Source organism: Chaetodon trifascialis, chromosome 15 (assembly GCF_039877785.1).
Source record: "Chaetodon trifascialis isolate fChaTrf1 chromosome 15, fChaTrf1.hap1, whole genome shotgun sequence".
NCBI classification, from domain to species: Eukaryota; Metazoa; Chordata; class Actinopteri; order Chaetodontiformes; family Chaetodontidae; genus Chaetodon; species Chaetodon trifascialis.
The window spans coordinates 8530358-8547166 of NC_092070.1; the positions used below are offsets into that span (position 1 = coordinate 8530358).

At 44.6% G+C, this 16809-nt stretch overlaps 1 protein-coding gene across 3 annotated transcripts in view; it reads left to right on the forward strand.

Moving 5' to 3' along the window:
* The window catches only part of LOC139343031 (glutamate receptor ionotropic, NMDA 2B-like), a 120101-nt gene that overhangs the window by 63122 nt on the left and 40170 nt on the right, over positions 1-16809 (forward strand). For all 3 annotated transcript variants that reach the window (XM_070980412.1, XM_070980413.1, XM_070980414.1), the window contains exons 5-7: positions 5413-5556; positions 6024-6294; positions 13228-13420. In XM_070980412.1, coding sequence (XP_070836513.1) covers positions 5413-5556; positions 6024-6294; positions 13228-13420 — 608 coding nt within the window. The remainder of the gene's footprint in view (positions 1-5412; positions 5557-6023; positions 6295-13227; positions 13421-16809) is intronic.

Genomic DNA, 16809 nt, shown 5'->3' on the forward strand with positions numbered 1-16809 from the left:
CTTTTAAATTCACTATATTCAAGTGAAGGCCAGCTGTTCCACCTTTCTTCCTGCCTCCCACTCCAGCTCTCTTTTTTTCATCCCTCCATCCTCTTTCCCACTCTCTCTCTCTCTCGCTCTCTCTCTGGCTGGCTTCTCTTTCCATCAGGCAGTGCAGCAGCAGTCAATAGCACCCCCCCCACCCCCCCGCTCAAGTTCAAAGGAGCCTTTATAGGAAGGATAGAAATATGCATTGCCAAAAACCTCCCAGCAACAGACACCATCATCTCAGTCTTTGTCTCACTCACACACTGTCTCTCTCTGTCTTTGCCTCCTCCTCCTCCTCACTACTTCCTCACAAAGAAAAAAATACCTATATGGTGTACAGTGCACTTAAGGTTTATTAAAACTGCTTTGAAATCAATAGTGTTGCTAAAGGAATGACCATCCAGTAAATTTAAAGGGCTAATTAGGATGTAAGCCCTCAATGCATGTTCTCCTACATTATCTGTGGTGGTTTTTGTATTTTAAATCAGCATTTCATGATATGTAATCACACAGCATGAATGTAAGGTATCATCCACCCAGAGTCAAGCAGATAAATTAAAATAAGACGTGACACAGAATTTGAGGGTTTGCCTCTTTTTCTTGTCTACTGCCCCACAAATATTTATTAAAGGTCTGCACAGGTCCATAAAGTTGCACCCAATCGGAGACAGACCCTCAATCTGAAACCTACCAGACCTTGTGCATCAGTTAATATTTAAAAAACAAAAAAACCTACCTGATCAAAATGACGCGATCCGAAATGCATTCGACCAAACAAACCTAATAGAGAGAGAACACCGACAGCGGCAGCATGTGTGATCAGTCAAGAAGCAGGCACGGGGTCGAACGGTGCAGCTACATAATAATAATAATAATAATAGTATCCTAAGATGTATTGTGAGGACATAGAAACTATAATTTAAAAAATAATAAATTTCTATCCTTCAAGGACTAATTTGTGGAAATAATTGAAAGCCCTATTTTCACCTGCAATAAAACATAATATAGCCAACTGAGCAATAAGATAATCATTTTCTAACCAATTAAATATCCACGAATCTAATTCCAAAATTTTATATTTGTAAATATATATATATTTATATATTTTGATATATTGAATTTGCAATCAGTCCAAGTTCAGGGTGGACCCATGAGGACTCTTTTATTCATCTACTTAAATCCAAGGGAAAACATATTCATGTGAGAATGTGTGCTTTCAACACACTTTCTAAGACAGACAAAAAAAAAAGCAATAAAATCTTTCAAATCCAAATAACATGAGTACAAACTGACCCCACAGTAAATATCAGAATGCTCAAATACAACAGCAGGAAACATCACCAGTGTGCTGCAGCCTCATGCCGGCTGACACTAGTGCTGTGTATCTGACAATAATGCATAATACAGTAATGGTGTTATTGTATGGTTTGATGTAAACGACCTGGTCTGTCAGCTGTCAGTCAGACTCAAAGCTCTGAGGAAACGTGGTTTCTGCAGCTCCAGAGGTGGCACAGTGTGTTATATTGCAGTGTTTCCTGTGGTTGCATTTGAACTCGGCGTGGACAGAATGCAGCGACTATGAGCGCAAATGTGTGTATGCACTTGACCTGTGAGAGTGTGTTCCTATATTCCCCTTTATTTATTTTATTTGATCACTTTACAATCCACTTAGCAGTTTAGCAGTGTGCCTCATGGTCTTTTATCGTGTTGTGTGTGTGCGTGTGTGAGTGCTTCTGTGTGTCTACAGCAACACCCCAGTATTAGTCTGTGACTGCGGTGTTGATTTGTCATTTTGCGTTTTGTGTTGTGTGTGTCTGGGTTTCGAATGCAGCTTCTTCTGTGTGAGCTCACGTGCCTGCATACTTAGTGTGTACAAATGTGTGCGTGGGAGGACGTTAGTGTCTGTGTGTAACACCATTCAAATCTGTGTGTATGCTTGTAGGTGTGTGTGTGTGTGCATATTCCAGAGCAAGATTGGAAGTGGGTCTGTTTCTTTTGCAGTCACTGATGTGCCCCTGTGTGTGTAATTGAAATACCTGAGTTATTGACTCTCTCTCTCCCCTCCAAGTCAAATAACTGCTGCAGGAGTGTATGAGTGCACTCATTTGGAGGCTCTGGGGCAGAGCAGGCAATTCTGGCAGCCCAAGGCCTGTCAGCCATGGACTACACACACACATACACACACAAACACACAGGTATGTATCAGCAGGCCCTACTGAGGCCAAACAAATACGGACATGCAGGCACACACAGGCAAAATGTGAGGCACAAACATGCACATATGCATTGATACACACATACAAACTACACAAACTGGCACACACACACACACTGAGTGGCACACAGGTACTGATATATCTCTATCTCCACACGCACACACACACTCGTCCCGCAGAGGAGGGCACACATGTGTCTCGTCTCTCTCTTCCTCTCCCTGACAGCAGCAGTCCTCTGTGGCTGAACAACTCAGGCTTAGCCTCCTCCTGCCTAAATGGCTGGCTGACTGACACATGCGCACGGCCATGCGCACACACACACACGCACACCTCCGCTTGCCCGCTCCTTCACTGACTCCTGGCTTCCTGCCCCCTCACCGCTCACTCGCTCTACACAGGATCACAGCCGTCTGCCAGCCTGCCCTCTTCCTCTCCATTCATCCCATTGTCACCACATTGTCCTCTGCCTCTGTCCCTCCGGAGGCTTCAAATCTCAGCTACATCCTCGCTGCTTTTTGTACATCTCTATCTTTTATTCTCGCTTGCTTAATTCCTTTCTCTCCCTTTAGTTTCCCTCTGTTTTTCTCCTTTCTCTTATCTGTTCCCTCCCCTACGGTTTTATCTGCTCTTTTTCCATCTCTCGTCGTATCTCTCCATCTCTCCCTCCCCTGTCTCCACCGGCCATTCATCCTGCTGTATTGTGTGGTGTAGTGTATTGTTGTCTGTGTACAGTAGCCAGCGCTGACGTCAGCCATGGATCCACAGAGAAGACAGTGACCGGCTCAGAAGCATTTTCAAAGCCTTGCTGGCTGGCCTCCTGCGTCTGGCTGACTGACTCGCTGGCCTTGCTACCCCCTCTGGGAATTTTAATACTCACTAATCGATCACCTTGTGCCAACAGAGGTGATAATGTGGCCAGACCCTAATTATTGTTGCTGTAAATGAAGCGGTGTTTTGCAGCACTTCATTTTATTCAAGGTTTCTTATCATTCAACCTACTCCCTCCAGTTTATTTTACTACCGTATCTCTCACCCTGCCTCTGTCCCTGCTTCTGTGTCTGCCTCGCTCTTCTTTTAGCATGTATTTTTTCTCAAAAGCTAATGAAAATTCTGCAGACCTCTGGCACTCTGAATGAGTGCGTTGGACAGTACATTAATACTGCTCTTAAGAAGAGAGCGATAGAGAGAGGAAGCCAGAGGAAATGGGGGGCAAACAGGGTGGCGGGGTGCTGTGTAGAGGATAAAGGGGGGAGAGGGAGTGTGCGAATCTGGAAATTCAATTATAACTGTGCCCTGGCAGTAATTCCACTGGTATAAATGGGACGGCAGAGAGAGAGGAGAGATGGATAGAGGTAGATGAAGGATGAGAGGGAAAGAGGAAGAGAAGAGATAGAAAGTTGAGGAACGAATGGATCCAAGTTGGCCGAGAAACAGGAGTACAACGTTTCATGATTTTTGAGCTCAGCATTGGATGCACATGAGTTTGTATTTCACGCAGCACAGGATGATAATGTTTTGAACCTCGCAGATGCAGGACGTTACGCTCATTATTCGAAAAACTGTTCAGCAAGTGTTTCACACGCTCATTGTTCCACTCAACATGCCAACTCAGTGGTATGGCCCTGATCTCATTAATGTAGAAACAAGGTATTGGATCAGCCCATGTGCATCCCCTGGGACGGGCAGGCCGGCCTTTGATGTTGAGTGAAGCACAGAGAGTCCTAATGGTACAGACACACTGGATTCGTTGACGGATGTTAGGTCAATGGATTCAATGCATTTTCCATGGGGAGCGGGAGATATGGCTGCACGGAGCATGATGGATACGACACGGCGAGTGGACGGACCAGTCACCGTATCTGAATTCATATTATCAGGACTCGACCTCTGCTTAATGCAAATGACACCAGGCTCGTGAAAAGCAGATCAAACTTTCAAACTGTGCAGGGCTGATGAAATGTGAATGAAGATTTTTCAGAAACACATTTTAGTGTGCTGTTAAACTGTAACATAAGAAAGTCTGTGACCCTGGCCGCCATGTTGGAAACAGATGAGCCAAAACCGAGCAACTCGCAGCACGTCACCAGCTGGGGCTTTCAGTGGTCTGGTGTGTTCAGATGCGTCCTTGCCGGATTGTGTGTTTTCTGTACACTGAGAAGCCAAGGAGATTTCAACACCCTGCCTGCCTGCCTGCCTGCCTGCCTGCCTGCCTGCCTGCCTGCCTGCCTGCCTGTCTGTCTGTCTGTCTGTCTGTCTGTCTGTCTGTCTGTCTGTCTGACTGACTGTCTGTCTGGTAGCTAGGCCTGATTTCCCTCACATACAGTCCACAGTCAAACATGAGACGCACAGCTCATTCCCATTCATACCATTAGCCACATAAAAAGCTTGAATATCCAAGAACATGAACGCACTGCTGTACATTGTGTACACAGGAGTTGGGCTCACACACTGACTCACCCATGCACAGTAACAAGCTCATGTCGCAGAACTGCAGTCTTGTCTAGACTCACATTTCTCACCTCCTCCTCTTCTTCTGTCCAGCTCAATATTCCATTTCAACACTGGTGGCAAGATGCAGGCTTGGATATCAGTCTGGGAGCGATGTTTACTGGAGTCTGACTCTGACTGTACTGCTGTTTGGTTTGCTGTACATTCTGTATCTCTCATACTCAGATTTAGCCTCTCCAAGGGAAGTTAGTGAATGCTTTATGCATCTATTCTGGGCGCCATTTCTAGTGTATTTATCGTCTAATATCTACTGCCTTGTAGGTTATGTTGAAATTGCATTGTTCTGACACGGTTGTAATATAACAAATTAATGAAAATGATCGATGAGATTAAGGACAGCAGCTTTGAGTCCCCAGAATTTGCTCCGTCCGCCCCCGTGCACAAACTCATTAAAGGAGTCATAAAGGCAACTAATGAAAATCATGACTGGTATCATTACAAGCCCACTGGTGTCCTCTCACCTTTCTCCTCTGTGAGCGAGAGAATAAAGGCAGCTAAATTAATGTTCGCACCAATAATGTTACAAAACCGCCACTGTCCTTTAAGTAGTATCTCTTCTCCTCTGTGTGTAAAGCCAACTAAATTAAAGTTCAGGCCAATATTGTTACATAACCATTTACACTCTGCCTCTTTGTTCCTCTGTGTACTTCTGTCATTTCAGGATGACAACTCCATGTTCTTTCAATTTGGCCCCTCCATCGAGCAGCAGGCTTCGGTCATACTAAACATCATGGAGGAATACGACTGGTACATCTTTTCCATCGTCACCACATACTACCCGGGTTACCAGGACTTTGTCACCAAGGTAACTGCACTCAGCTGAGATGGCATGCACAAAAATCAGGACATAAAGGCAGGGTATGCAGAGCAGAGGCTGTATTAGCTTCCATCTCTCATCACTTTAATGTCACACTGGAAATATTTCAGCCCTTTACTGAGAAATTTACTGTTAACATTTTATTATAATGCTGGTTAGAGGCAAGTTTGCAAAGCATTCACCTGTCTATATGAAGCCAAGCATTGAACATCTGAACCTTTCTAATAATCCCAATTTGGAGGATTTTCATCAACTTTTATATAATGTTAGAATGATGCATGTAACAACATCGTCGCACAGCAATGCAAAAGCTACTGTTGAACAAGTGTCCAATAAAAATGATTAAAAGTCTCTTTTACAGCTCAATAAATGGCAGGACTGATAAACACATGGAGGGCTTTAGAGAAACAAGGAGACGACTGCCTTTTGACCTCTTCTTCCTCTGCCCCATCCAGATCCGTAGCACCATTGAGAACAGCTTTGTGGGCTGGGAACTGGAGGAAGTCTTACTACTTGACATGTCCGTAGATGACGGAGATTCAAAGATCCAAAACCAGCTGAAGAAGCTCCAGAGCCCAGTCATTCTTCTCTACTGCACAAAAGAAGAGGCCAACACCATCTTCGAGGTGGCCCACTCTGTTGGGATCACTGGCTATGGCTACACATGGATAGTCCCCTCGCTGGTTGCTGGAGACACTATTGTAGTACCTGCTGAGTTCCCCACAGGTAGGAAGTCTCTTATAGCAGGGCTGCTCATATGCAAGTGGTGGAGGTTTGAGATGGTTCAGTTTTGTGGTTCATGCCACCGTACTCTGAGGACAGTTTGGGTTGAAATGTGCATCTTCACCTTTGTGAAGAGCAGTAAAAACTGTCTCAGGGAGATTTCTGCACAGTGGTCTTCTCTTGGACACAATGAAGAAGTATTTCTCAGTCTACTCATCCTCAAGTGCACATTTCCACCATTAACCTCTCTTTTCTTTGCATAGCTAGTTTTAAAAATACCATCCACTTTTTCAACCTGGACTCCTACTTCTGATAACAAATCTGCCAAATGCTTGGTGCTAATACTCTTTATGGCAGGTGAGGTGACACAATAGCAATGTGTCACTTGCAGTCCGAGTCAGGTTGCTTTGAAATTTTGTTAAAGGTCCAGATTAAATTGTCTGTCTGGATTCGGACAAGAGTCTGGCTGAGTGTGCGGGTGCTGCAGGAAATTCAGAATTAGGAATTAAAATTGGATCCCATTTTTATCTGACGTAATCTCAGCGTGGAAAGATGTTTGCTTGCCTTAAGCTCAAATCCCTTTGTAAGTGCAACAATTACATTTTCTCGGTGGCCCCGGTCCGAATCAAATCCCCTAACTCTCAAACTGTTCCTCGATTCCACTGTGGTATTCTCCTCAGGATAACGACCCAGCTAAGGAGGTCAGCAGTATTAAAAAGCTGTATTAAAAAATCAGTCACCGACACATACTTAACGAGCAATTTACTGTTGTGACATTTGAGAAAATTGTGATAATTACTCTTGTAATTGGTAAATGCTGAAAAGTAGTGTAAAAGTAGCACAAGAGTAATGTCAGGTTCACTGCTATTTTTATCTTAAGTTAGCTAACATTAGCTAACATTAGCTAACCGTTAGCCTCAAGTCATACCAGACCAAGTGAGGCTCTAGAAGCAAACCGCTGTTTTAATGCTGAGGAATGCAGTTTTCACAGTGTAGGATGAAGAATTTGATCATTCTTCTTTCAAAACTTTCCACACTTGGGAAAGTGTTAAATGCAGTCACTGAGTACGGAGTGTGTTGTTGCAATGCTAACAGCACCTACAGCTAGCTCGGAAGCAGCAATGTCATGTTGGTGTTGTTGTGGATGTGCTGTTGACGTATCACTTTGGTGGTGTTGGCCTGCTATACACTATCCTAATACTTTTCCCTGACAATGCCTAACTTTGGTCAACATAAGGAGAGGGCTAAAATGTTAAAATGTCAGTAACTGGCACGTACCCTCAATCAATCCAAAGCCTAAGTCTTACATTTGCGTACTTGACACCACAGAAAGACCGCAGAGCCTTTGAAATGTTACTTTCCAATTTAGCTGTTCCAGCTGTTTGGATTTTTCCTGCAAGACAAGAAACAAACTGACCTTTCCTGATAAGAAGTGAGCGAGCGTTTCTCCCCCACTCTCCCCCCACAACGCCACTGGAGGTCATTCTAACCTTTGAAGGTCAAATGTGGAACCAGAGTGACATCTAAGTTGGGGTGCATTAACCACACAACCTGCTCACGCAATCTGTCAGGCGCAGCTGTCAGACTGCCTCATGTAACCCGGCTTTCAGTACTTGGGGGTGGACAGACGGTTTTAGAAAGGCCAACTCTCAGTGGGAATCAAACCTTTAACTGTTAATGATGTTGCCAACGTGAAAAGTAAGTTTGCACGACAGTGGAAGTCTAGTCTGTTTTGCTCTCTCCAGGACAGAAAACCTCAGAGCAGGTAGTATATTTACACTGGACATGTGAGTCTGATAATTTGTTGGTGTTTGACTTGTTGATTTATGGTGAACAGGAGATATTACACTGCTTCCTCTCCTCAGCAGTTTCTGTGAAATGGTTGCCAGGCGGAACCTGGGATCGTTGTGCCGCTCAAGCACTGTAACTCAGCCTTTTTACCTCTGCCTACCTCCTTATTGGCATCCATGGATGATTTACTCTAAATGGGAGTTAAGGGTGTGTTTGTGAGCCTGGGTGTGTGTGCCAGGGAGTGTGTGTTTTGTGTAATGTGTGTGTGCATTTGTCTGTGAAATGTGCGATTGGTTCATGGTTTAATTTGCATGAGAAAATAAGGGGCGAGTGTGCGTCTGCGCTTTTGTGTGCACCTCGTATGGCAGAGGGCCAGAGTGTTTACATGTAGGCCACGGTGAACCAAACTGTGGCGTGTGTGTGGATGTGTGTGTGTTTGTGTGTGCTTCTATCAGATTGTCTGTTCCAAATTAGGGTTCCACTCTATAAAATTTGATGTATCACCACATCAGTTATGTAAATCACACAACTTCCCTCGTGATTTATGTGGCCACAGAGATAATCGTGACTAGCTCATGTACTGCCTGAATGATTACAAAGTGGGGCTGCCGGAGTGGCTGTGTTGATGGACACACACAAACCTCTTTCAGTTAACAGTGTTGTATCATGGGAATAATCATATGGGACATAATGACAGATAGTCAGCTAAATGTCATCTACCCACTGAATACACGATGAAGAGGATGTGCCTATAGTCTAATGTAAACAAACTGACAGACGTAAGATAGAGCAGATGAATTATACGTTGATATTTAAATGATTTGATCTCAACGATCAGATCGATGCAGAGATTGGAATATTGATCCAGTGGAAGTCCTTTCTTACTGTATAGCCGTCATTAATTTCCACCTGTCTTGCTTTCATCTTCACGCAGTTCTGTTGAATAACGCATCTTTTGGTGCTTTCATGGCACAGAAAAGACTTTTAATTTGAACAACAACCTATCTTTTATGTTCCCTAAAAACAAATATGCACGTTTACACATAGCTACCTAAGATCGGAACACAGTGCGAGCCTCCAGATGTGCTGAGGTAGATCACACCCTGCATTAATATGTGTTTTGACTTCTCTGGATGAGGTGTCCGCATACATAGCACATTTTAACACCAGGTGTAAATGGACTCTATAAGTGAGTATACAGATGGCTGAGCTTCTGCTCACAGCCTTATTCCTGCAGGATCTGTCCACTGCCAATATGATGAACATGATGGTAGGATGTTACAGCTTCACAGTGACCATCTGTAAACCTGCACTGAGAGCAGCCTCACCTTCATAATGAATCGGTAAAGTATCTGAAAGATGAGCAATTTGGTGGTTTTTAGTTGTGATATTGCGGATGCATAGATATCTTGACAGCAGCATTTTTTGCCATGAGAATGGTTAGAAGTGCCAGAAGTGCCAAAGCAAGTTACCGGCATGATACAGTATTTGTAGACATTCGGTGAGCTGAGATTCAACCTCAACATTATGATAGCCACATGAAACCTGTAGTGGCAGTCAGCCACACCAACTTCTGAGCGATATGACACCACAGCACAGCATGTGACTGATGGTGTGGTGCTATGTGCTGTGGGTGAATCCAGCAGTTCATGGTTCAGCAGAAGGTTCATGCTAGCTGTGGGGTGAAGTTGCTTACTAGGCACGCTTAATAATTTGCACCATATGTGATGAAGAGCCCCCAATTCTCATGGGTAATTCCACTGATGCCTTCTTTAAGTGGCGCTCTGGGGAACCATCTCTCCTCCCACCCTCCTCCTTTCCTTTCCTTTCCTTTCCTTTCCTTTCCTTTCCTTTCCTTTCCTTTCCTTTCCTTTCCTTTCCTTTCCTTTCCTTTCCTTTCCTTTCCTTTCCTTTCCTTTCCTCCTGATTTCATGCTGTTGTTCCCTCGCCTCTCTGTGTTTTCTCTCTCACTATTTCAGCCTCCTCTGACTCTCTACTGCCTTCAGTTTTCTCTGTTTCCTTTGCTTCTTCATCTTTGTGTCTCTGCTGCTGTCTGACTTTTTCTCTCTGCTCACTCCGTCCCTCTTTTTCCTCCTCGTTGCTCTCAGCTCTCTCCCGCTCTCACTAACAGCTTTTCTTTCTCTGTTCTCCCTGATCAGAGTCACACACACCACTGCTGCAGAGAGTGTGCTAACGTAACCACCCAATCTGACATCACTGACAATAATAAGCTGTTTCCAAAAATACCCAGTGACACGGTAGCTCTGCTGTTACGTTCTGCAATCAATTTGGCTACTTGTGGATACTCTACGTCTGTAGTCTTTGTGATTTTCTTTGTACATGTGTGTATCTGTGAGGGGAAAAAAGGCTTTCCGGCGGCCACAGTGCTGTTCAGCTATAACATTGCCGGTTGACAAGACTGTGTTGTGACATTTAAACATGTCCTGGGAGATGTATGAACACACACAGCAGTCCCCAAGATGTAGAGAAGAATACACCACACAGTGCATGCACATGTGCAGAACACACATGCCGCCAACACCCCCACACATGCATCTTCCTATGAAGGAATCTTTGGCATAGAATAATAAAAGTGAAGTGTGCAAAAAGGAGCAAGCGATGGGAGTGAGTGAGTGAGTGGGTGTTGATAAAGTGTCAACAGTGTGTGACATTAGATGTGGTCCTGGAGGGCTGGAGCTGTCAGTGCTGAGGCCCCATGAGGAAGGCAGGTTGCCAGGCCGCTTGTCTATTTCTGCCCACTGACATGGTAGTGGACTGGCTGACATGTGGTCATACTCTGTCAGATAGAAGCGGACTGACTGATGGACAGAGAGAGGGACGGATTAAAAGGCACACAGAGGGAAAGATAGCCAGATAAATTGACTTGAGGGCGGTCCGTGCCTCAATGAGAGCCGTGTGACCTGAAACCCAGAGGCGTCCGATACGCCCCAAACAGAAAGATCACTGATTGCCCATTTTCAGAAGTCATGAGGGCACTTGATGCTCAGAGTTTAGATAAAACCAGGCTTTTGATCTGAAAGGTTTCCACATTAAATTGACCATTCACTAAATTCACCCTCCTTAGTGTTGTCACTCCTTACAGTGATGACAGCGGCAGATTTTCGACTTGAAATTCTCAATAAGCCTCGATTTCACACAAATAAACAAAAGCAGCCTCGTCATTTCTGGCTGATCACTGCGGACTGGCCCTTACACATTTCATCAGCTGGAGCTAGCTAACTTAACCAAATGCTAACACCAAAAGTCAGTGAGTTGTTTAGGTTGTGTCCACATGGCTGAACACACTTACTGTAAGTTGCTTTGAATATATGTGTCAACTAAAGAAATGAAGGGTTTGAAAGCTTATTATAGGACTTTGACAAGGGCACAGTGGTTAGAGTCAAGCTTTATTGTTTACATTTTTAACAGTATGCTTCATTTGTACCAGAGAAAAAGATTTGAAGATTAGGGATGACCTAAATTATAACCATACTACTATAAATTTGGCTCAAGTTTACATAAGATAGTTAGCTGGGCATGCTAGTCTTTGCTGCAATCATTAGAGCAGATAAACACAGTTTAATATGTTCCTGACACTTTAGCTCTTGTGCTTTTGTTTTTGAAAAGATGATTAATAAAAAACAACAACACCCAGACTCTTTACTGAGTTTCATTCTTACTACAGCCCCACCCACGCCACTTTAACACGGAGAAAATCCAAAGCTGCCGTGTCTAGTTACAGACTGGACAATGGCTGCCAGTAGGCTTTGTTGGGCCGTAGTGTAATTCTGCTGTAAATTTGGTGCTTGCAACCCTTATACGTTCAAGATGCAGTATATGTGTGAATAAAGATCCATGTTTCAAAATGGATCCAAAGCAGACTCCTTGTGAGCTGAGCTCAAGGACAGTCCCACCTGTCAGCTCCAACCGGATAAAATCCTGACAAGAGTGAACAAGAGAGCTAAATGATTGGTCATTAAAAAGAGATTGCACATTGTGCACTAGGCTCAGTGCCGTGCAGCATACGCTGTGTCATCAATTAATGGTGACTATTTGTCATGAGTTAATCATATTATCAATAACAGCAGTTTAATATCAATGAAACTCATTATCAAAATGTCCGCTGTGCTTTAATTGATGCATAATAGCCTAAGTTTCATCGTGAGACTCTTCTCATGGTGTTTCTCTGTGTTTTCCTTTCTTTATTTTTGATTGATAATATAGCAAAAATTGATGAAGAAACACATTAATAAAGTGAGACAGGCCATCCTGGGCCCATACAGGTAAACCAGTGTCATTTGTGATTAGGTGACTTTCACTAGGTTACGCACATGTTTAAGTTTGTGTGAATCCAAGCGTGAACATCCTCAGACAGCCTTTCCTGCATAGATAAAGGTAAAAAAGAAAAGAAAAGAAAAAGTCAAACCTGAAACTACTGGAAAATATCCACGTATCGTCCATCTACTCACTACTCATTCCATGATAATCAATAGCTGAGAGGGACAATGGGGTGGAGGAAGGACGGGCATCCTGGCAAACAGCTGAATGGGCTGATGGATGGTTGGAAGGGCATCGGGAGAGATGGGCATGGAGACAGAGAGAGAGACATCTACAAATGAATGTTCATAAACAGACAGATTGTCAAAAGAGAACAGGACTCAGGCAGACAGAAGGACAGATAAACAGACGTACAGACAGTGCAAAGGCCAACAAACAGAGACAGACAGTGCTTTAGACAGACAGATGGACAAACACAGCAAGGTGATAGACGGTAGTCAGGCAGGATGGGAGTGCTATTCATCTGCTCTCTGAGTCATCACGTAGTGTGTGCTCTGTCTCTTGGAGTGTGTTCAAAACATACACTCTGTATACCCTAACAGAGTTATCCCTGTCTCTACCCACTTTAGTTTTCTCCATCTGTCTCTCTCTCCTTTGTCTCTCTGTCGCTCACTTCACTTTTCCCCATGTAATCCATTTCACCTCTCTCATTTTCATGCTTTATTTGCCTTAGATTCCTGAATCCTTGCCTGCATACCTCTCTATTTGTACTAATCCATCTGTTCCCTTCTCTCTCACCATCTTTTCTTTGTTCAGTCCACACCTCCTCTGATCCTTGTCTCTCCTCTTATGGCTTTGCCCACACAGGTCTGCTCTCCGTGTCCTATGACGAGTGGGACTACGGCCTGGAGGCACGCGTGCGCGACGGCGTCGCCATCATCACTATGGCAACCTCCACCATGATGATGGACCGCGGGCCTCATACCCTGCTGAAGTCCGAGTGTCACGGAGCCCCCGACAAGAAGACTCCCATCTCAGGCAACCCAAACGAAGTGCTCAGGTGAGTAAAGGCGGAGGCTGGGCTGTATGGTTTACTGTTGAGAGGTTCCATGATACAATACGATGTGAGTCATCACATGGGGTGGACACACATGGGACAGTGTACCACTGTAGCTGTGTATTTGTATAAAGTCCATTCATTTGTATCACTCATGAAGTGATTATCAACGTGTCCAAGATGGATTATTCACACATTTTAGGAAACAAGCTTTTTCGCTTTTGGCTGGTAGCAGCTGGTTAGCTTAGCACAAGGGCTGCAAACAGGGGGAAACAACTAGCCTGGCTTTGTCCAACGTGGCTTTGTCCAACGTGGCTTTGTCCAACGTTAACAAACGTGCCTATCAGCAGCTCTGCAGCTCACTAATTAACTTGTCATTTTGAGTGATTTTAACTGGAACAGGAGGAAGTTACTGGTCCCAGCCAAGAAATAGCCCCACACATAAACCTCTTAGAAAACAGTATTACGTGTTCATCAGTGAGCTTTAGAAGTGCTAACAGGCAGATTTTATTACCTTCTGACAGACTCGCTGTTTGCAGTCTAGCAGTTATGCAGCGTGCATGTCAACTATAATGAACTATTCCTTTAATACACATTTAAGCACATTTACTGGTGTTTGTTGACCTCCTGAACACCAATACCTGTTAAAGACACCACGATCACATGACAGTTTATGGGTGTATTGGTTTTTTGAGGGCTGCCTGAATGCACCAGTCAAGAAGAAGCTTGTTCAGTGGATTTTGGGATGCTGAGGGCAACAAAGGAGACGCCAGTTCTGTTCTCTAAACTGTCAATATGTTATGACATCTTCAGTCTTGAAGTACAGACTTTAAAGCAGACAACTCTAATGTGTTACATTTCAGTAAATTTTACACATTAGAGAATTGATAGGGGTACTCTATTGTCTGTGTTTTTTAAGATTAAGACTGCACTTCACCGTTCAGCTTCCTGTTGAATGTCACCACTTGCCTGTTTTCTTTGACGGTATCTGTCACTGTGAGAAAGTGCACTGCTTTGTGTGCAATAAAACCATCAATCCTTTACGTATCCCATGAAAACTAGCTCTATGATGTACAAGGTACTGTATAACGAAGTGCAGAGGCCACGCGTCTCAGCAGTGGTCTCATTTGTTTACATCATTTATTTGCAATTACTCTAATCTCTCCAAATTAATGTGGCAATGATTTATGGATGCTAAAATGCTACACACAGCAGCTTTAAAAGGTGCATGGGTTCAGGTGGTGCGACATCAACACGAGCATCCTGGCAGAGATCAGCACAACTATGGATGCAGCAGATGCCTGCACACACACACACACACACACACACACACACACACACACACACACACACACACACACACATATGCACCTTCATCCCCTGCATACTGTGATCATCCTCCCCCCCATGAAATAATACCCTATGCACACAAACACCCCCGTCACATGCCCCCTCCTCAGGAAAATCCAACCCCACCCCCTCAGCTGTCCGTCTCAGCAGCAGGCCTTTTGAACTGGTTGTGAAGTGCAGCGCTCGGCGGCGCTTTGCTCTGCGCGCTGCCTAATTGGTCCCAATGGCGTTTCAGCCGACGAACACTAGCCCCTGTCGCGCTGTGCTCCAGAGCTCAGCACTGTATTATATTTGGGGGCAGTTTCACCCCTCTGCCACTCTGTGTGTCTGCTGCAGCTGTATGTGTTGGTATGTGTGTTTTTATTGTGCTAAAGAGAGGCAGTGAAGGCCAGATATGTGTGTGTTTGTGTGTGTGTGTAGGTATTGTAAAGGATGTACATGCTCAGGAGAGATTGGAGTCTGCTTTTTCCCACAATTTCAAAAATCCCACTTTCATCCCGAAATGCCAGTGTTCACACAGACACGTTCAGCCTCATACAGCGGCAGGAGGAAGCAGGAGCCTACAGGAGAAACACGTGTTCACCTTTTTGGACTACGCTGTGAACGAGGGATCATTTTCCCGCTCCTGCTCCAAGCTTAACTGCATCCTGCACCGAGGCAGCGCAGCTTTGTTGTCCGTTCCAGTAAACTCTTTAGATGTCATTTCAACCCCTGTCTGCTTGTTCATTCCTTTCTGAAGCTTTGCATTTGTTTCACCGCTGCTTACTGCTTTGAGATAACGGTGGAGTTGAGTTTGCTGCTGCCCCAGAATACAATTCCCCTGTTCTGCTGTGTTGTTCCTCGCTGTGGTCTGCTGTGCGCCGCTCTGTTCTTCTCAACTCTGCTGTGGTCTTTTCTGCCACGTCCTGTGCTGCTCTCTACTCTGCTCAGCTGCCTCTCAACTCCGTCATGTTCTTCTCTGTCCTCTCTTGCCCTATAGTCTTCTCCTTTGTCCTGCCCTGGTCTGCTTTTATATATCTGCTCGTCTCTACTCTGCTTTGTTCCACTTTATTCTCTTCTGTTGAGCGCTGCTCTCCTCTGTTTTCTGGTCGCAGCTTCTCCTCTTCCCCTCGGTTTTCTCCTCTCCTCTCCTCTCCTCTCCTCTCCTCTCCTCTCCTCTCCTCTCCTCTCCTCTCCTCTCCTCTCCTCTCCTCTCCTCTCCAGCCATTGTCTGCGCTCCAGACCTGTAGTTTTATAATCAACTTAGCTGTGTTGTTGATTAGATCAGTTGTGAGTGCCGCTAAGATCCTTCGCCCCTCGTTGCCTTAACTAAATTTGTTTGGTGATAACCTTTGTCTTCAAGTGTTCAATCAAGAGATTAGCATTTGGCCTATAGTCTATATTCTAGAAGCCGAATGAATGGCTGGCTGGCCTGGCTTGCTGGCTGTTTGGTTGCCTGGATGGATGCCCTGGTGCCTGGTTGGTTTACTACTAAGTGAATCAATGGGCGAATAGATGAAAGATGGGGGTAAAGGGAAGCATCTCAATCAAAAGGCTCTTTTGTAGGGCAGGACACACTCTGCTGAATTCAAACATTGTCTGTAAATTTTCATCGCGACCTTTACAACAAATAATAAATAAATCAGGTAAAATGGCATCTAAATAAGCGCCAGTACCCCCCTTATTCACATGTTGCCAGCATCTTGACTGACATTGCTGTTAAAGTCGTAGTTGGATGCAGTAGCGATGCTAATGTTGCATCCACAGGCTCTTCACTGCTAGGAATGGCACTAACGTTAGCTTACCGCTCCCGGCCTGGATTTAGCACGGCTTGGGTAGGACTTGACTTTCGCCGCTCTGCTGTAGCTCATTGTCTTGACTCTGTTTGTGTACTCTCTGTACCCTTATGGAGCCAGGCCAACAATAATGTAACGTTACTTAGATTAGCCGCTGGCAGAGAAAAGCAGGTGACAATAGGAACAGGCGAGCTTCACATAGTCCCCCCAGGATATTGCAGTTTATTTAGGGCCATTATGAATCACCCCGAGAACCTGATATGGAGA